Source organism: Pteropus medius, unplaced genomic scaffold (assembly GCF_902729225.1).
Source record: "Pteropus medius unplaced genomic scaffold, Ma_sr-lr_union100, whole genome shotgun sequence".
NCBI classification, from domain to species: Eukaryota; Metazoa; Chordata; class Mammalia; order Chiroptera; family Pteropodidae; genus Pteropus; species Pteropus medius.
This window is the reverse complement of record NW_024348242.1, coordinates 3,348,548-3,370,086: the sequence shown is the minus strand read 5'-3', so window position 1 is coordinate 3,370,086 and position 21,539 is coordinate 3,348,548. Positions and strand designations below refer to the sequence as shown.

Below are 21,539 nucleotides of genomic sequence, written 5' to 3'. Positions count from 1 at the left end.
GCGGAGCCGGCAAAACGCGCGGCAGAGACGGGGACTTGCCGGCCTGGCGCGTCTCCCCACACGCTGCGGTGACTTTAATGGGCCACCGCAGAGGCGCCACACCCCTCCCCCAGGAGGCGGGGCTGGGCTCCCCTCCCCCGACGGGAGGCTGGACGTGGCGACCGGCTCCTACGGCAGGGACAGAAGGGAAAGACAGCACTGGACAGGGAGAAGCACGGCCGACAGCACCCCGAGTGAGGAGCCAGGCGAACACCGCCGGTCAGCGGGCGCCAGGGACCTGGAGGGGACAGGATGGGACGGGACAGGGCGGGGGCCTCCCTCACACCGCAGACTCCTCCCCAAATCCACAGCTGCCTCCTCACGAGGAGACACCAGACAGACCCAGGCTGAGGGGCCGTCTACAGAACCCCAGACCCACACGCCTCGAAAGTGTCAGGGTGAGGAGACCGCGGGAAGGCTGAGAAACCGCCCCAGGTCGGGGACCGAGGAGACACGGGACGGACGGAGGGCCATGTGCGACCCTGGATCCCTGGATCCCATTCGAGACCAGAAAACAGAGATCGGTGGACGAACTGGGAAAATGCAGAGAGTCTGTGGTTTGGCCAACAGTGTTAGCACCGAGCCACGGCCACTTTGTTAGTTCCGGGGCGTGTGCCACACACGGATGGTGACGGGTGTGTGGACGTCCGTCCCCGGCACTTAACCGACAGAGGGAAACGCCGCGGGGTCTCGGGCGTAATTCACGTGAGAGCTGGCAGGGGGCCTGGCGCTCGCTACAATGTGTCTCCCGCCCCAGAAAAGACGTTGCGGTCCTGAGCCCCAGCACCTCCGAATGTGACCTGATTTGGACACTGGGTCCTCACAGGCGCCACCGAGGTGGAATGAGGTCATTACGGTGGCCCCGACTCCGTCTGGCTGGTGTCCTCGTAGAAAGGAGACGTTTGGACGTGGGGACAGGCACACACGGCAGGAGGACACGAAAAGACACAGCGAGGAGGCCGTGTGAAGGTCGCGTGAAGGTGGGAGGCCTAGAGCGAAGTGTCTGTAAGCCGAGGATCGGCCAGGATGGCCAGCAAACGTCAGGAGCTGGATGGGGACGGAGGGGTCCCCCCGAGGCCCTGCCCACACCTCGACTTCCGACTTCCGGCCTCCAGAACCAGGAGAGCATGAACCGCGACCGCCTTCGGCCACCCGGTCTGCTCCGGCCGCCCCCGGACACGGGTGCCGCGTGTAACGGTTCTCAAGCCACAGTGGAGCTGTGGCCGTGAGGCGCAAAGGACTCGGCGTGGACACAGTCTCGTGGGGGCAGAGGGGACGGTGCGGCTGCCGTGTCCACCTTGACTGCCAAGGGTGTGACGTCTCCCGTGCGGGGCTGGGCTCTCCGCCAAGGCAAGCACCGTGCCTGGCACCCGGAGGCATTGACTCACGGCCAAAGGGGCCAAACGTCCACAGGCTGCAAATGCGCAGAGGCCGCCCACCAGGGCCAGCGCGTGGGAGTGTCGTGCTTGGACAGTGGTGCTTTCTACAAACCTGGATCCGTTGCCAGCACTGGACACTAGAAGCTGTTGCATAAAAAGCTGAACTTAGAGCTTCTCTGGCGACTGCAGCGTCTGGCCACACTCCAAAGCCTACGGCCCCTTTTGAAGGGCGATGCGATGAGGTCGCACCTCACCAGAGTCCCCACCACTCCCTACTGCCTCGCAGCCTCCCCCCCGACCCCGCCCACTCCAGTTTCCCGCATCCGGGGGTGCAATCCCCCAGACGCCTGGCTTGAAGTGCCCACTTATTCAACATCCTCCCAGCCAAGATTTTTTTGAGTGTTTATTTTGAACCAAGAAGTGTTTTGGTATTAAAGATGCAAATAGACTACTGCAGACAAACCTTTTCTACTAAGGTTTCTGTCCAGCAAAAATCAGGAACACAGCCCCTGAGAAAGGTCTGGAAGGGGTGACAAACCAGTGAGACGGAGTTCGCTGGTGGAGGTGTTCACGGGGCTCAGGTCCCCTGGAGAAGCCGGGTTTCGAAAGCACAGCTTGAGGAAGCATGCGCCTCGTCCCGACCCGGACTCGGGGGGAGAAGCGAGAACCAGGGGACAGCAACAGGGAAACGGACACTCGGAGGAGGCCGGCCAGGCCCCAGGGGGACTGGCACAGGACCACGGTGTTCTGGACAAAGCAAGCTTGGGGCGGTCGGGGCGGGGCTTCCTGGGGGAAGAGGCTTGAGCTGAGGCTTGGGAAAAGCGGAAGAATGTGATGGGAAAACACAGTGCTGGGTTCTGGGTGAGTGGGGGGCGAGTGAATCTGCAGGGGCGAGGAGGGGCCTTCAGGGAGAGCCAGGCCCCTCGGCTGCTGGGGGCGTCAGATGGGGTGCCCGTGCAGAGCCGAAGGCCTTGGGAGGAACCCGTCAGATTGGGGTGCCTGATGCTCAAAAGCCTGCTCACTGGGCTGGGCGCTAAGCACTTTCCCATGAGAAATAGATGCTCCAGGGACCAACTTACTGACAAGCAAAGTGAAGCAACTTGCCAAGGTCACAGGGCTAGCAAGGGGCAGCCCTTGGCTGGAGATGCAGGCGCAGACACGCAGTGGCCGTGCAGGTGGGGGCCGGCCTAGGAGTTCGGCTGTGTGACTCTGGGGAGGTTACTTAACATCTCTCCACCTCCAGAGCAAGACAAGACCACAGGCTTAACGGTAACCTGGGTCCCAAGTGTCTTCCCCATCCGCACAGCCCCTGGGCTGACGGCTCTCGCCCGCCGACCCCGCACAAGGCAGTGGGGAGACGATCAGGCCGCAGGGAAGGGCAGCCTGGAACCAGCGGCTTTCCAGGCCCCGAGGGGATGAGGGGGCCAGAGGAACAGGGCACCAGACGGGGGCGTGGCAAGCAAGGCCACAGCTCGGCCCACAGGAGCGGTAACTGTGGCCCGTGCACCATCCACACCCTTTTCCTGAGTCACAAGGGGCTTTGCGAGGCCAGCGAGTCCAGCAGGGAGCGCTCCGGGCAGGTCCCGCACTAGGGGGCCCCTCCCTCGACAGAGCACCCACTCACACTGCTGGGGGGGGCACCTCTGGCCCCTCCTCACCCACCCTGGCCTAAGAGGTCTGAGGGGTCGCTCCTGAGGCCTGGGGCTAAGATCCCACAGCAAGTCCCCGCTGCGGAGAACGGGCAGTCGGTCACCCCACACCTCCCGAGGAGGCAGGCGCCCCGGAGAGAGCAGCAGAGGTGGGTCCAGGTGACTTCAGCACGTCCGAAATTGCCAGTACGGCAGGAAGTCAAGCGTGAAATTAACTATAACTCCGCGCCCCCAGCGAGCAGGCACTGAGAAATTCAAGTGACAGGGCAAGGTCCTTGGGGAAGGGATCGCCTCCCAATTACAGCAGCGGGAGGGAGGGGCCCCGGGCCAGGGGGACGGAGCGGGCCAGGCTGAGCCAGGCTGAGCCGGTGACGGCGCCACCCCGCACCTCCCCGGCCTGATTCTCTCGCCGCCCTTAGCACGGCGGCGCTGTCTCACGGCCGTGTCATTACCTGCCCGCGGCGCCAGGGTGTCAGGGTGCTGCTGCCCGCCGCTGTCACACAGCAGGTGCTCGGTAAACATTTGCCGAACAAGTAAGTAGCTCTTGGGGTCTCTGCAGACAAAGCGCGAGCAGAAACCACAGAATCCTTCCTACCTGTCAGTAGCGCACTGAACCCTCGGCAACCCTGGGAGGCAGGCGCTACACCATCCCCATCCCAGAGGCCCTGAGAGTGACTGACCAGCCACAAATGCCTGTGGCCCTCAGCCTGTCCCTGCACTGTCAGCTTGCCTCTCCGGAAGTGGCTATGCCATCCGACCCCATAGGTGCCCAGCCTGCCAATGGGCTCCGCCACCCCTGACCCTCCACGCCCCAGCCCGGCCACTCCTGCAAGGTCAGGGTCCACTGCCCCTGCTCGCCTGGGTGGCTGCAGCAACCTGCAGCAAGGTCCCCCAGCCTCGGCCCTGGGTGGCTGCAGCCACCAACAGCACGAGCTTCTGCAAACAAAAAAAACAATTGCCTCGCTTCCAGGAATAAATCGCATCACTGGCCACCCATCACACAGATGAGGAAACACGCACTTCTCGCCAGCGCCAGACGATCTGTCAGCCTCCTTCCCCCTACTCCCCCTGGGGCCACTCTGCCCTTCTCTGGGGTCCCACCAGCTCCCCAGCCCCAGGGCCTTTGCAATGCCCATTACAGTAGCCCAGGAGGTCCTCATGGCTGGCTGCCACTCAGCTCCACGGTCAGGTCCTGCCCTGACCCCCCTGGCAAAAGTCACCCCTCACTTTCTCTACCATTATCCCATTGACCATCTTAAAGTACGGAAGTGATCACGACTTTAGTGGAAAACCATTTTTAAAAAGTTAGAATTCTAAGGGTATACGAGTTCAAATAATTTACTGACAGGTACATTTTTCTAACATAAAACAGACCACTTATTATGTAAGAAATCTTAAACTGTTCATCTCTATGCGTTTAAACTTAAACGTGTTCATTTGTGATTTAGACTTAGAACAAACCTTACGAGGCGGATATCTACTAAGCCGAAATGCACTCGACCATTCTCTGACGCAGATTGGGGTACAGATTTCAGTAGGCTTACGGTTTCATTCTACTTAGACACGTAGCAGTATCTTACTTGCCGATATTACGTGTATGAATATCTTTTCCCTTTTCTGTTTGGATTTCTATGCTGCTTTTACAACCCGAACACATATACGTTATTCAGCTTAAAATATTACTTATTTTTAGTGATAAAACTTATGTAAAAATTTTAGTGTAATGCTATTACCATCAAAAATTGTATCAAAAGGGAAACTACAACTAGGTATGTCAACATGTAAAAGCTTGAGATAGCTACAGACTCTAGCACTTTCTATCAGCTGATATTTTATCATTACTGTAACTCGTTCGTTTTGTCTCTACCGCTAAACAAAACTTGACCCTGTGGGTCTTTGTTTTGTTCCCAGCTAAATCCCCAGGTCCTAGAACAGGGCTTGGCACATAGTAGCTGTTCACTGAATGTGTGTTGAATGAATGAATGATGAATGAATGCTCTCAGCAGTCTGCTCAGACGAGAACACCCTCTCTGATCCCCTAAACCATCTGCCACAGGCCCTAACGGCATACACACACACACACACACACACACACACACACACACACACACACACACACACCCTGCCGCTCTCCACCTGGGGGTCCCCACCCCCTAGCAGTGGCCCCAGGGCAAGGCAGGTCCCAGGAAGCTTAGAAAGGGCTGAGGTGGCCTAATTGGAAAATGAATTGTGTTGAGTCATGAGGGGTTTGGTACCTGGGCAGCGAACACACCTGCGAGACTAGACAAAAGCACAGGCCATACTGGATACAACAATCTCTGTGCTGTAGCCGGGTCCCTGGCGCAGGACGCCCTGCAGCTCCTGCCAGCCGTGGGCTGACGCAGGTGATGCGGGTGAGGCCTCTGTGGCAGGTGCTCCCGGGCCAAAGGGGCCAAGGACCTCTTTGGCGACCAGAGATTCTCTAGGCTGCTCCATCAGTCACTGGGAGCTGCGAGGGGTGGCTGAGTTGGTCACCAGAGCCTGGACCAGTCACTCGAGTCCAGAAACTATAATAGACAGGAGCTCCCCGACAACTAGTCAAGCACCAGCAGACACCTGGCAACCATCAGGAAGCCTACACGCCTCCAGGGATGGGGAGCTCACGACTGCAGGCGCACCCTGCAATTCCTCCCCAGGGACGCCCAGTCAGAGGGGACCAGCTAAGCACGGCCCTCTGAAGTCACATAAAATAGCCTACATGCTCTCTCAATGATGAGCCTCGGACAGTTCAGACCTTGACCCTAAAGGGTCTGCCTCCTGCCTAATACCCCAGGGTGCTCTCCTCCCCACTTCCCTCGGGAGGCGGGGCCTGGAGTCCCTTTTACCTTTGGGATCCTGGACAACAAGATGAGGTGATATCCCCTCCCTGGCCGAGGAGGCTGTGCTCCCATTCACACATCCCAAGAGAAGGCCGGGCCCTTCCGGTGGCCGCCTCTCCGACGCCTTGCTCCCAACTTGAAGACAGAAGCCACCAACCCCCAGCACAGTGCTGGTGCCCCCGCTATGCCAGCTCAGCCCCACCAAGGGCATGTGGCACTTCACTGACATTTTCCCACCCCCAGCACCCCATCCCAGGCCCATCACTGGCCTGCATCTGGGACAGACCCTCTGTGTGGCCACAGGACCCCCAAACACGCGGCTTCCTTTTAAAAGGCCTGACATGGGCCTATAGCTTTAAAATTGGGGCCAGCCCCTTCTTCCCTGACCCCACTGTCTCACCCGGGCGGCTAATACAGGACCGGGGGACCCCGATCCCTCAGCTGTCCCCCCAGGGCGTCTCCTGGGGTCTTCAGCGGAACCCGCCCCCTGCCCCTGCCCTGCCCAACTGGGCCTGCTCTGACCCCATCCTAGGTCCCAGCTTGCCCAGAACTCTCGCCCGAACTGCCCCGTTCGGCCCATCCTCCAGCGCCCGGCCCTGGCTGGCAGCCCCGAGGGGGCTGAGAACGCACATGCCACCCCGGGCCCGCGACGCCGAGCACCTGTCCCCAAGCCCCGCGCATCTGCATGGCTGTGTGGAGCACTCACATTTTGATGTTCTCATGATACTGCCTGGTGTCGGACGGCTGGTTGTACAATGGCTGCAGAGAGAAGCAAGGGGGGGGATGTCAGAGCCCGGCCGCCCCTGCCCGCTGCACAGAGCAAGGAGCCAGCGCTCCAGGCCGGGGCCGCCTCGGCCGCAGCACCCGAGGCCCTGGCACCAGGGAGCTGTCCCCTGGTGTGAGAGCCAGCCACCGGCAGGCATGACACAGGACATGGGGACCCAGCCTACGGCCCAGCCAGAGACAGACCGTAACCCCTGGGCATGGCTGTGGCACTGTGACCCCCCGCCTAGGCCGTCCTGGCTACTCTGCAGGGCACTGGGCAGTGCTGGCCTGAGCACGAGGGACGAGCACACACGTGCCAAGGGAGCTGAGATCAGCACTGGTCTTGAACATGAAAACACCGAAGGCCACGTCACCCCCAACCAGCAGAAGACAAGCAGAGTAACGCCGGGCACTGGCGAGGATGTGTGGTGACGAGGAGGCTGGCACACGGCCAACGCAAAAGGATGTGGGTCGCACGCGGCTGCCCCACAAATGCTGGGGCCCTAGGTACGCCCGCTGGGACGCGGGAATGCCCGGACCACACGGTGCATGAAGCCAACACGTCAGCGAGCCAGATGCCCGCACCCGGCCGGCCGGCTGCGAAAGCCGGGACGCGCCCACACCCAGGAACGAGACCACGGGCCCCACACAGCAACGGGCGTGCACGGCCAAGGAAGCGGGCTGCTCCAGGCTCCGCCGTGCACCCGGAGCTCAGCCAGACGTCGTGTGTCCCCCACTTCCGGTCAGCAGCACCCCAGCTGGGGCCACAGCCTGGGTTCACATCCGGTTCTACCACTCTCTAGGAGGAGTTACTCGAGCCATCTGAGACCCCGGTTTTCAGCTGTAAACGGGGTTCAACTCACAGGGTTTGCTGTGAAGACCAAATGAGGCAGTGGGTGTGACTCTTAGCCCAGAGCCTGGCAGGAATGCCCAAGGGTCCACGTCATCACTGCCATCAGGGGGCAGTGACTACACTCATAGCGCCAATTCTTTCTGCCTCCCACGCCCTCGCTTTGGCCAGTGGGCTGGGCGCCAACAGGAAAGGTGTGCCTGCACGTCTGCTTCCTCTCTAGTCAGCCTGCCCCTATCAAGAGAACAGGCCCGTGTTGGCCTGCTGGGGGCAGAGACGACGTGGAGCACGGCAGTGCCATCCCAGCCGAGGCGGAGCTGGAGCTGGAGCTGGAGCCACCGGCCACCGGCCCAGCTGCCCAAGACGAGAGTGAGCTGAGTCCAGATCAGCAGAAATGCTCAGGTGACGTCTACACTCGTGGGGAACGGTCAATGGTGATGGTCGCAAGCCGTTACGTTTGGGGTCGGTTTGTTACACGGCAGTAGCCAAGTGAACCGACTGTCACCCCCATTTTACAGGTGGGGAAGTCAAGTCCCTGAGAGGTTAAACTGCTTGCCCATAGCGGATAAGGGACGAGTGGGAACTAGAATCTAGACTCTCAGCTGCAGCCCAGGAGGGAGGGGTCTGCTCCCTCTGCTGGCGCCCGCCTCCGTGTGTCTGTCACCCCCTTCACCTCTCTCACAGGCCCACACATGCAGCAGGAGCCTCGGGGCGGCCACGGATGACTGCCAGAACCAGGGAGAGGGTGAGGGGTCAAGCGGGACAGGGACCGGGCAAGGACAGAGAGGGGGAGTCTTGAAGCCTCAGGCAGGGCCCCAGGATGAGAGGCAGAGGGTGCCTGAGGCTCCACCCGAGAACTTCTTTCTGGGGACGGAGCTGGACACATCTCCTGACACCCACAGGCCTCCTCATAATACCAGCTGATGGGGACCACCCACGAACAGCATGGCTGCGAGCCTCATCCTGCCCTGTCCCAGGGGAAAGGCCCGAGGGAGTCTCCCCTAAACACCTCCTTGCCACCTGCAGAGGGGGCTGTGCAAGGCCAGGTGAGACTTCCTTCCGTCTCGGGAGCCAAGTCCCAGTTTGGTGGCCATGAGGCGACCTTAGCCCTCACAGGTGCAGCGGGGGGACACCACACCTGGAGGGGAAGCCCCTCCCACAGACCCTGGGGAAGGGAGGCTGGGGGGGCTGGGGTACAGCGAGGGCGGGCCCCCTCCTGGCTGGGCCCCGGGCCCGTCGCTCGACCTCCCCACACCTCCATTTCCTCCTCTAGAAACAGGGGCACAGTGGAGGCCAGGAGGGGCGCGAAGGGGGAGGGCGGGCATGGCTGCGGGCACAGCTGGAACACCCTAGGCAGAACGAGGCATCTTGTCATCACTAAGAAGGAAGAGCTGGGTCTCAGGGAGAAAGAGGGGGGTCCCCTCCGGGCCCGGCTTCGGCATGCCGGTGGGGTCGCCGAGAGAGCCAGCAACCTCAGTTGCTAAGAGATGAGGTGTCAGCCTGGCCATCAACCCTCTGGTGACACCATGTTCTTAAAATAACACCTCTGAACAGGAAGGAAACCAATGACTCAAAGCCACGGGGGACGGAGGGGGATGCGCTGCTGCCCAGGCCCGCCCCCCACAGCCCCCGGCTCCAGGCCGGTCCTTGGTCTCCACGCTTCTGGGATGAAGGGGTGGTGCCACGTGCAAATTTCTCTGGGGCCCGGGCATGCCTCCCAGAGAGGTCACAGAGCACCCCACACGGTCCCTGAGTCGGGGGCTGCTCCCTCGGCTGCAGCTGGAAATCAGCAGGGGTGCAGACACTCCCGGCCTGAGCTCTCACTCCTGAGTGGCACACAGTGGCCCTTGCAGAGGGGGCACCTCTGACCTGCCTCCACCTGGAAGACACCTCTGGCCACTCGAGCTTTGCAGCGATCAGACAGAGGACAGACTGGGCAGAGCTGCTTAACTCCTGCTGCGTGACCCGGGGCCAGGCACTGCCCTCTGTGCACCTCATCTAGAAAAGGGACAGCAACGTGTCCATGAGGCCCGACACACAGTAAGTGCCTGTCCGTGAGAGTCTCCTCTCCTCTTCAACCCCGCCGAAGGCCATCAAGCCAAGAACCTATTGACTTCGAGAGGACGTCAGTGACAGCCACACGGCCCAGCAGACACTCCAGACCTTGGCCTCTTGTGCCACCAGCCTTGAAGGAGCCTCTGCTCCGGGAACCCTCAAGCAAGTGATGATCCCCTCAGCCCTTAAGACCTAGAAAAGAAGCACTCGAATTCTGAGTCCAGCAGACCTGCCCAGATCACAGGGAGATGCTGTCCCTGCTCCCCTCTCTGGCATTGCTCGGTCCCCAGACCCAGCGACCCCATTCACGACCCCGCGCGGGAGGCCCTGGGGATAATCGATCAGGCCAGGAAAGGGGAGAGGCAGAGCCTCCACGTCTAGAAGTGGCCGGGTACCCCCTCCAGTCCCGCCATCCCCACTGGCAAGAAGGGGAAACCGAGGCAGGAAGCGGCTTACTGGTGGGACCAAACAATGGTGCCGCGACCTTGGGAAATGGTCTGGCCGGTCCTCCAGGGGCTGAGCACAGGGTCATCGCGATCCCGGGACTCCAGCCCGAGGGACACGCCCACGAGACATGAGCACGCGTGTCCACACGGACACCGGCTACCTTCACGTTGGCGGCCACTTTATCGTGGCCCAAAGCAGAGACGATCTAATGCCCATCAGCGAATGGGTGGATAAACAAAATGTGGCCCATCCCATAAAAAATGAAGCAGACAGGCTACGCTATGGGTGAACCTCAAAACAGGACGTGGAGAGAAGCCAGCCACAAAGGACCTCACACTGTACGGCTCCAGCGTCCAGAACAGACAAATCCATAGAGACAGCGAGTGATCAGGGGCGGCTCAGGGCCGCGTGGGGGCTGTGGGGAGGGGTGGGGGGATGGAAAGATACGGGGTGACAACTAAGGGCATAGAGTTCTTCTGAAACGGTGAACTGTTCGAAAAATCACTGCGGAGATGGCTGCACACATCTGTGACTATGTTAAAAATCACTGAATTGAATACTTTAAATGGGTGAATTGTGTGACGTGAAATTACATCTCAATGAAGCTACTAAAAAAAAAAAAAAAAGAGGCTACTTGGGACATTGCAGAGATCATGCCCTCAGGGCTGGGAGCCTGTTACTGGTCCCAGGAGGGGTGCTGGGCCCTGCCCCTGAACCGGAGGGGCCCCCACCACCCATCTGGCAATGTCCTCTGAGAGGACGTGGGGACCATAAAGGCCAGATGCTCGCTGCTCCTCAGTGGCCTTAGCAGACAGACCCCAGGCTGGGGAGCAACTGTCACTGCAGAAAAAACCCGGGGGCAAACAGTTCACCCCCCTGAAGTGTGTGCCCCGGCTGAGCACTTGCTGTGGGTCACATGCAGTGCTGGGGGGCAGGGAGGGGGGCGTCACTGGGCACCGTTGCAGCTAAGCCTCGTAAAGATCCCCAAGTCCCCACTGCACGGATGAGAAAACCGAGTCCCTTCCACAGGCCACTCAGCAGACACGTGGGGGGCGGAGTTGAAAATCGGGCTCTGAATATGCAAAGCTTTATTCCCGCCCCACAAGCATGGACACACGGCCCAGAGCTGCCTCGGGCACAGGGACCCCACACCCACCCTGCATGCGTGTACGGCTGAGCAGCATCCACACACGCTGCCGCTCAGCTCTGCGCCTGGCCCTGGCATCCTCCCATCAGTAGAATGGCACTGGTGCCGGTCATAATAATAATAACAATAATAATAACAGACTAACACTCAGCACTCCTTAGCCCTCAGACGCTGTGCTCAGTGCTTTACAGACAGGACTCCAGTTACTCAAGACAGACCCCAGTGGGATCTGTGCTGTTATTTCCATTGTAGAGATGAGAAACTGAGCACAGAGAGGTTAGAGACCTCCTCAGGGCCACGTAGCTATAAAGTGGCAGGTCTAGGAGTTGAACTCAGGTCATCTGGCCTGGAGGACAGATGCCCACATGCTGAGGGGGATCAAATGGGCTGGACTGCGTCTCTTGCAGCCTGACTGGCTGGGCTGGGGAGTGGAGCGAGAGCACGGAGGCCCCTCACCCCCCACCCCCGTTTGGCCGGCCGGCCACCCACCCGCTATCTCTCTGCCAAGTCCCTCTTATCGAAGGGTGTGTTTCCTGCCCCCTCCGAGGACGGGGCAGGGCCTGGCAGCAGAACGCTTCCTCCTCCCCTTCCACAGCCACCTGCTGCCCACCTCTCCAGCCACCCCCTCCCAAAGCCCGCTCCCCGTCCCCCGGCTCACCAGCTCCACCTGGGGCCCCAGGCCTTCCAGAATCCGATGTGCAGCTTCCGCCTTCTTCTGCAGGGTGATGGAGAAGAGGAGGGATTAAACAGACACTCTCACACGCGCGCACATACACGCACACACACAGAACAGACAGATTAGAAACACAGGCCCCAGGGGACACCAGGCAGCTGCCCAACCCAGCACGCCGATCCCCAGCCCAGGGGGTGGCGGGAGGCCAGCAGCCCCGCAAGAGGCCCCCATGCTGGAACAGACACCCAGGGGCCTAATCACCTCCCCCGGGGTGCCGGTCCCCGCAACACCCCCAGGCCAGATGCCCAGGGTCCAGTGGAGTGAGCACGGCTCCTGGCCAGCCAGCCCACACTGCCAAGCCGCCGTGCCTTCCTGGGCCCTGGAGGCTGGCCGGGTGTCCGTGATGACCTCAGAGTTAGTGCCGCCAGCGAGGGGGCTGCCGAGGAGCAGGGAGGGCGAGATGGAGCCGCTCAGAGATGCCCTTTCTAGGGTTTCACAATCACGTGACTGTTTCTGAGCTGCCCTGGCCCCCCCACCCCCACCCCGCCGCCTCCCTCCCCACTCACAACCCAGGACTTATTAGGAAAACAGAGACATGTAGCAGAAAGGGTTTGGTGGCCAAGAATACAACAGGCTGGACCTCTGGGCCCCGGGCCATGAAGACGAGCATTGTGCCTCTGCCAGGCCCCGCCAGCCCCCACCTGGGACCACCAGAGTCTGCTCTGAAGAGGGTGGTGGCAGGCGGCGGAGGGAGGGTGGACGGAGCTGTGGAAGGGGCCTGAGCAGGGTGTTAGCTGAACCCGGGCCACTGCATGCACTAGAAATTGGGGTACCCACAGCGCCCCGCGGGAGACATAAGAACCTCCTGTGACTCAGGAAAGGCTGGGTGCTCCTGACTCAGCCAAACTGGGGAGACCATTCGATCTTTAGAGTGGGCCGGGAAGGACAGGCCAAGCAAGTCATCATCATCAGATGAAACCATCCCCCAGCAGCCCCCAAATCCACACCCACTAAACGCAAGAGGCCCGGAGAGCCCCGGGGAGCTGGGCTGACAGCAGAACTCGAGGCCCAGGCTCCTGGTGTCACACAGAGAGAAGGGGTGCAGAGGGCCAGCTCACTCGCCCTCGCCCAGCCCCCAGCGACAGAGAGTGAGTATGTGGGTGGGCTCAAGCTGGCACCTAGAACTAGCTCCGCCTAGAGCCCTGGGCCCGGCCCACCCAACAGAGCCATGCTCTCGGCCCCCTTCACGCAGAGCCAAAACCCAGAGACCAGCAGACTCAGAGTGTGGCTGGGGGCCAGAAACCCGGCGGGGGGGGAGGGGGGCGCAAACGATCATCATGACTGCCATTCATTCTACCGAGCTCCTCCTGTGAGCCGAGCACCGAGCACACGGCATGCGACATTAATGTTTCAACCACGTGCAACCGCAGCGTGAGGCAGACACGAGACGAGCTCCATTTTACAGACGGGGGACGGAGGCACAGGAGGAACGTCCCTCTATCTCCGGGTTCCGAGAAGGGCGAAAGACAGGGCCGGGTCCCCTCCGGGGGACCGGCTCCGCCAGGCAGGGGAGCAGGTGCCACCGGGACGGTCACCGCAGCCCGCCCTTGTCCTGGCCACACCTCGAAGCAAGAAAGGGTCAGCCGCGGAGTCTGAAGATGGGAGAATCCACAAGGCAGGCCAAAAAAAGGGCTAGGTGTGGGGTGGGGAGGGGAGGGGAGGGGACAGGGCAGCTCCCCAGACCCTTCCGGGGCACCCACTCTGCATCAAGCACCAGAGCAGGACACAGAAAGTGAGACCCAGCCCCTGCCCGCAGTGGTCGTGGGCACTGAGGCAGCGCAGCATGCCCAGTGCGTGTCCTGTGTGACGGGGCTCGAGGCCCTCTCTCTGGAAAGGTAACAGGAGGCAGACGCAGGCTGAGTTTTGCAGGAAGAACAGAGGTGCGCATGCGTTCATGGGGATAAACAGCAACCGACCGCCTGGGTGAGGGGTGGTGCCAAACCCAGAAAGGGCAGGGACAGAGCGGCAGGGTCACTGGGAACCGACATGTCACACGGCTGGGCCCGGGTCTTGGATCTGGGCCCGGGGCCCACAGTGGGGGCTCCAGAAGCCTGCGTCCTAGAACCCAGCGGGGACCGCATCTTCGACCAGGCACACGGGCACCTGGGAGAAGACAGCAGGGAGGAACGCCCCCTGACCGGCCAGAGCGTGGGGGGCCCAGGTGACGCCCGTCACACACCGATGTGAGCGTTCCTTCACGTTGTAACGGCCCTTCCTCCCACTCTGCTCCTGAGCCCTGAGCTACCTGCAGCCTCTTAGGAAGCAAGTCAATTTCCAAAAGGTGGCACACCTGCCATGTCCCCAGAGTAGTCCTGAGGTTGCTGTGACTCTGCAAACACGGCCACGTGGCAGCCAGCAGCAGGGGTCCGTGGCCAGGTGGCCTGGGTTCAAATCCGCCAACCAACCATGTGGCCTCGGGCAAGTCCCTTCCCCTCCCTGAGCCACGGCTCCCTCATCTGTAAAATGGGAGTGACGACGACACCTTCATTCGGCCGGATGAGTTAAAGTCACTGGCACATTAAGGCCCCATCATCAAGCCCTGGTGCAAGGTGAGGGCTGGCCGTTGTCGTGACTGCCGTGGACAACTGACAAGGCCGCGGCTCACACCAGGTGGCCCCACACGTGCAGCACGGGCTCTGCACCAGCTTCTGGCGGGAGCCCCTGGACCCGTGGGAAACTGAGGCTCAGGCATGCAGCCGGCGGAGTGCACAGCTCCAGCAGCGGGGAACGGCTGGGCTCCCCGCGGCCTGAACCAGCACCCCACTTCCTCAGGTCTCCCTGCAGCATTGTGCCCCCGGCAGCTTGGGTCCTGCTCGCAGGGGGCGGGGGAGGGGTGACCTGGGGAGCTGTGGGGGTGTCCTGCCGATTGGGCCCCTCCTTCAGGCAGGCAGGACTTCCTGGCCACATCTGTCCCCCAGGGGCCGACGTCAGGGGTCAGCTCTGCTCTAACCCTCAGCAAGTCGCTTTGCCATCTGAGCCTTGTTCCCCCGGCTGCGAAATGGCCATGCTTACTCCGGACACCACACTCCCAGGGCTTCTATCAGGATGGCCCACTTGTCGGCACCCCACTAACATTCTCTCCAAGTGGGGACGAGACACCCCTGGAGAGGAGCATGGCCGGGGACACGGGTATGGGCCACGCACTCAGACCAAACCCCGACTCCCTCTCACCCCTCGGCTGACAACTTCTCGCCACCTGGAGAATCCAAGCCCAACTTGTTCCAGGGCACATGGGCCCCCCAGTGTCCCCCCGCCTTGGGGAAGCCCCTCCCACAGCGGCCCTGCTCAGCAACCAGGGGACAGACCCAGGAGCTCAAGCTGCAGGGGCTCTCAACTGGCACCCAGGGGTCAGGCGGGGGGGTCTCACTCCAGAGACTGCACTGCTCCTGCAGGGGACCCCAAGGTCCGTGTGACCAGGCCTCCTGGTGACTGCACCCGGGGCGCAAAAGGCCTCAGTCATCTGCACAGGGAGGTACACAGAAGCGTCAGGGACCCACATGACCAAATACTGTGCCTACACCCATACAGGCACATACACATACACGCATGTGCCACACAAACAACTCGCACGCATGCTGCATTCACAAACACATGCACGAGGCATAATACACACATGCACCCAAGTCAACCTATGCATGTGCATGAAGTATACGCACACCGCGCACATGACCTACTCATGCGAATTTGCAAGCACATGCACACAGTCACTCGCATGCATTTGCACACATCAGCCAGCCAACATGGGTGTATAAATGCACGCATAACCACAGGTGCGCCTCACACTTGCTGACTCACACACACACACGTATTCACAGGCATGCACAGTCACCCTCGGGCTCACTCAGACACAGACACACACATGCATGGATGCACTAGTGCACGAATAATCACGTCACTGTCGTTGGAAACGTCCTTCCGCCTCTGCCCAACAGCGCCCGTGTGTGCAGACCTAGTTCAAGGCCTGCCTCTGTCAGGAAGTCTACCTTGACTGCCCACTGCTGTGAACTCTGAGTGTGAGCGCCAGGCACACTGTCCCTTATTCATACATCCTTCACTAGTGCTTCACGTGTGTTTCAGAGTGTGAGCATCCTCCAGGCCTTCCACCTCCCGCCCCCACACACTCCCTTTGAAGATCAAAGGGGACCCCTGTCCCCTCTCTGAGCCTTGGCCTGTGCTGTGACCCCCACTCAAATGCCCTCCTGGGGACAATGGCCCACCCACTGCTTCCGAGAAGCCTTTCCCACCCCCGCTTGTTCACCCCTCGGCCCCCTGTCCGCCATCTGTGTGCACCTGCCCGGCCCCATCCATGTGGGCTACTCCTGGGAGGCAGGAAAAGCCCGGCTTGGCTGGCTCCCCTCCGCGTGCTGGCGCCTGGTCCATGCTCCCCGAATGGATAATGAGCCCGAGTCCACTGTGCAGAAAAGCCAGGCAGGCCCTGCCCAGCAGGGAAGCTGCGTTTTCCAGCCAGTGTAGCATTTAGAGACAGACCGTCTCAGAGGAACCGGCAGGGAAGGAAGAAGGATTAAAATTTAATCCTATTGATCCCCCACGGGCGGTAAGTCCTGGCTGCTCCAGCCAAAGGCAGCTGAGGGGCCCCTGCCCACCCAGCCTCCAGCCCAGGCTCAGCCCAGGCAGAGACCCACTGACCTCCACTAGGATCGGGGGCCAGTCCCCACAACCCGAAGCCGAGGACTGTTCCAGAGGGAAGCCACCCACCCATTTGTTCAAAACACATTCACGGAGCTCCTATTATGTGCCAGGCACAACCGGTTCTAGGTGTGGGGGACACAGCCGGGGAAAGAGACGATACCCACCCCGAGGAACGTCCACTCACCACACACGGGACAAACGAACGAAAGCGAACCACGTCCAGCAGGCATGGGGTGGGGTGGGGAAAGCGACAACCAGGAAGACGAGAAACGGGGGCTGAAGGGTTTGCGGGGTTAGAGGGAGGGTCAAATCGGGTCACTTGAGCAAAGAGCTGAAGGAGAGAGAGCGCCCCAGCCCCGCGGGGAAGGAGCTGTGGGCGGAGGGCTCGGCGGGGCAAAGGCCCTGAGGCAGGAGCACGGCTGGGTGGGTGTTCGGGGCAGAGCAGAGGTCAGCGGGCCAGGCTGGGGGAGGGGCAAACAGCAGGACAAAAAGAGGAACTGGGGACGAGGAGGGCGAAATGCCTCAGATCAGTGGTGCGCCCACGGGTGGTCACTTACGGGTGTGATTATGTCTCCCCCACCATAAAGAAAATGAGTGGGCTAGGGCCAAGGTCACTGCTGTGTCCCCAGTGCCTGGAACAGTAGTAGGCACAGAGCAAGTGTTCAATCATACGGCTGCTGAACGAACGAACGAACGAATGAATGAATGAATGAATGAATGAACGAACGAATGAACGAACAGGATGAGCGTGATGCACGCAGCGCACCTGTACAACAGTAAGAGCACACGGGCCCTTACTCAGTACTAGAGTACCACGTACTAAGTCATTGAACCCCACCCTGCTGGACAAGGCAGGTGCTATAAGTATCATCATTTTGTGGATTAGGAACACGAGTCACAGACAGGTTTAGGTTTAAGTACTGTGCTCAAGGTCACGGAGCCAGAAAGTGCTAGAGGTGAGATCTGGAACAAGGCTGCCTGGCTAAAGCAATGTGGCCCCTTAGCTCTCCTATTGTTAGGATTGTTACATGTTACTTGGGATGGGGGACCAGGGTGTGGGTGAGTGACCAGCCCCACAGGGCCCACCATGCAGCTCCCAATAGGCTCAGTCTCATCCTGTATCTATTGCTGCTTTAAGAGGTGGAAGCGTAGCCAAATTAGTTGATCCAATAGTTCCCTGCCTGGAGCTAAGCCACAGGCACCAGCCACCTGTTTCCAGGCTCCAGAGCAGCCATCCAGGCACCAGGACGCCGGGTACTCCCCGGCCCCCATCCAAACTCTGAGCACTGATCTAGCAGCCAACGGTGCATCCCACAGCAGAGACAGCTGGGAAAGGTGGCCAGAGCCCGTGGCAAGAGGAGGTTCAGGGGAGCCAAGGCAGGGAGAAGAGAGGCCCCCCACCGAGCACACTTCACTGTGTAACCTCAGACAAAACAGTCCCTCTCTGGGCCTCAGTTTCCTCATCTGTAACATCAGAGAGAAGACCCAACAGCCACAGGCCTTGAGCACACTTGGAAAGAGTCAAGTATAGATCATCAAGGCCGACCTCGCAGTGGTTTGACTGGGATTACGGGGAGCGCACCGCCCTCCCAGACACCAGGACCTCCTTCGGGACAGCTCAGACCCCCGCGGGGTTCAACCCCTGGAGACATTCTGCTCAGAGTACCCTGAGCCCCTCCCGCAAGACCGAGCCCCGCCCAGACACCCAGCAGCTGCCCTCCACGGATCTGCCTGCTACACACCCTGTGTCCAGCCACCCTAAGGCCGCCTCCAGGACCAAACGTCAGCGGAGGCCAGTGCCAACGAATCAAGACCCCGGGGTCTGACAGACCACAGGGTCACGTCCCAGGCCCACCACTTCCAGGCTGTGGCTCTGGACAACTCGCTTAACCTTGCCGGGGCTCAGTTTCCCCATGTGTGAAATGGGAGCAAGTAATGCACCTTCCCTCCTGGGACCACCCTGTAAAGAACTGGGCCCATCACGAGAAAAGGAGAAGCTGGTTGATTAGCATCTGCTGTTGTTGACAATAATAACATCGCTGTGACAGGAACTCTTGCACGAGTGCGTAAGTGACTGCCCCCGCCCCGATCAGCGGGCCCTTGATGCTTCCCTATGACCTGACGCCCACGTTTTCATACTGCATCCCGCAGGCCAGCCACAGTCCACACCAGCGCCACGTCTGAGCAGAACGGGCTGCAGCCGTACCAGGATGGGTCCCCACCGCTCACGGGTCTGTGTGTGTGTGTGTGCAGGCGGGTGACAAAGGTCCCTGTCTCACAAGCAGACGCGCTGAGGCCCAGGGAGGAGCCAGACCCTTCCAGGCGACCCTGGCAGCCAGCACAGGGCGAGCAGAAGGTGGGGACGATGACACACATACCCGGTTCTCGTCGTAGATGATCTGCACCAGGCTGCGGTGCTTTGACTCGATGGGCGGTGGTGACACGGGCTTCTCGGGCTCAGGCGGCTTCGCGGCCTCCTCCTCCAGCTGTTGCTGTGGGAAGAGGAGAGTGTGGGGTTGAGCGCACAGCGGGCGGAAGGAGCAGAGGCGGCACCCCCCCACAGCGGAGGGGCGGCCCCACGCGGCCCAGGCTGGTGGCCGCGCACAGGAAGTCAGGCTGCTAACCATTTCCTCTGAGTCACCCTCGGGAACTCCGAGCCCTGGAGAGGCCCCAGATCCCTCCACAGGGAAGGCCAGGTCTGGCCTCCAGGCTCTGCAGCCAGCCTGCCTGGGTTCAATCCCACCGTGGGGACTTAGGTGAGTATAAGCGAGCAGCTCAACCCCAACCCCACCATGCCTCAGTTTCCTCTTCTGTAAAACGGGGCTCATTGCTGTGCCTCCTGGATACAGCTGCGGGGAGGAGCGGACGAGTTGGTGCACACAGGCTGGGAGCCAAAGCCAGCTGTTGCTACCATTTTCATCACAGGTACCGTCGTCCTCAGGAGAGGCCGTGTGGACTCGGGAGCCAGGCTGTCCAGACTGGAACCCTAGTCCTACCATCCCCTGCTGTGAAACCTCGGGAAGCTGCTAAACTTCCCCGAGCCTTGCTTCCCTCATCGGAACGTGGGGGTAATGGACGCTTCTACACGTGAGAGCCGGCGGGGAGATTACATGAGCTGATGTGTGACGTAGCGCCTGACAAGCAGCTTTTCATCATCATCGCCGTTATCACGGTCATCTGCCCTGTGGTCTTCATTCGGGAAACCTTCCTCTAAAGACCGTACGAGACTTCCCTTCATGCCGCTGCCTGCTTTATGCCAAAAAGGGACCGTAAAGACCAGAGAGCTTAAGACACTGGCCCAAGGTCACACAGGAGGCCAATGCACTGACATGCAATCTGGCGTCTTGAGTGAGATCAGATACTGCTCTGTGCTTGTAATGCTCACACAGCCTGCCCATGACCTTGGAGCAAATTATTATGAACCTAAAAACGTGGCCAAGGGGAGCGCAACACAGAACACACCAAGAAATCCAGTCCTGGTTCCTGCAGGCACAGAGACCTGGCCGGTGGAGCTGAGCTGCCTCAGCCCCGCAGCGCCCCCTGTGGTGGCTTCTGGAAAAGCACCGAAATCAGGCCTGAAAGGGTCAGCGGAGCGTCCCACCCATCAAGAAGGCGGCCTCCCGAGGGGTCCCAGAGACTGCTCCCCAGCTCCCCAGCTCCCCAGCTCCCCAGCTCTGTGGCCTCAGGCAAATCACTCAGCCTCTCTGACCCTCAGCGTCCGCACTGCAGATGGGAATGCAAAATGGTGCAGCCTCGTACTTGGCAGTTCCTCACAAAGCGAAACAGTGTTACCCTGTGAGCCAGTGGCCCTGCTCCCAGGCAGACGCCGACGCATCTACGCACCCTACACACCTCACTCACTGCACCTCGCAGAGCTGGCTTTACACACCGAAGGTCTGTGGCAACCCCGCATCAAGCGAGCCCACAGGCGCCAAAAAGATCACACGTCGCTGAAGCCTCGGATAATGACTAGCATTTTTTACCCGTAAAGTGTTTTTGGATTAGGGCATGGACACCGTCGCCGGACACACGACGCTGCTGCACACACCCAGCAGACTGCCGTACGGTGTGAGCGTGACTTTTACCGGAAAGTCCGAGTGACTCGTCCCACTGCGACACTCGCTTTAGCGAGGGGGTCTGCGACGGAAGCCGCCACCCCCGAGGTCCGGCTGTCCCAGGCCGGGCTGAAGGCGGCGCCCAAACACAAGTGGGAACACGAACGCTCACAGCAGCAGAGCCGCAGCGGCCGAGAGGCAGGCGCGACCCAGTGTCCCCGAGCGGATGGCTGGGAAACGAGATGCGGGCCACCCACACGATGCAGCGTGACTCGGCCGGAAGGACCGAAAGGGCTGACAGTGGTGTGGAGGAACCCTGAAGACACGCCGCTCCGTGAAAGAAACCGGACGCAAAAGGCCACGGGCGGCGGGGTTCCGTTGACAGGACGCGTCCAGACGGGGAAGCGGACAGGTGGCCGGCGGGGAGGGAGAGTGGGGAGCGACGGCTCACTGGTCTGGGGTCTCCTTAGGGGGCGATGAAAATGTCTTAGAACCAGACAGGGGGGTGGCTGCACAATACTGTGAATGTGCTAAACGCCACAGAACCGTTGTTTAAAGTGAGCGCTTTTCTGTCTTGTGAATTTTAGCTCCAAGAAAAATGCCAACACTTTAAATTTAATGTCGAAATCTAATGCCGAGCCTCACTGACCGACCCAGCTGCCGGGCCATCCCCAAGTCCCAGTCCTCCAGGCCAAGGACAGCCCAGATGCCCTCATGGGATTGGTACCACTCCGCCCGTCCCTGCTCGCTGGGTCCCGAACAGCCTCCAGGTCGCCTGTCACCAGCCTTCACTCCACTGCCCGTGGTGGCCCTCGATCCTCCATGGAGTCCACACTTCCTCGCCTGGAGAGGACCAGGTGCGACCCTGTTCCCAGCCACAACCCAGTGTCAGGAGCGTGCCACACCGACCCC

At 60.7% G+C, this 21,539-nt stretch overlaps 1 protein-coding gene across 1 annotated transcript in view; it reads right to left on the bottom strand.

The window, feature by feature from the left end:
- Positions 1 to 21,539, bottom strand: part of NCOR2 (nuclear receptor corepressor 2) — a 179,833-nt gene that overhangs the window by 96,054 nt on the left and 62,240 nt on the right. Inside the window, 3 exon segments of the mRNA XM_039879488.1 lie at positions 6,632 to 6,684; positions 11,848 to 11,904; positions 18,951 to 19,064. Of these exon segments, the coding sequence (XP_039735422.1) occupies positions 6,632 to 6,684; positions 11,848 to 11,904; positions 18,951 to 19,064 (224 nt within the window).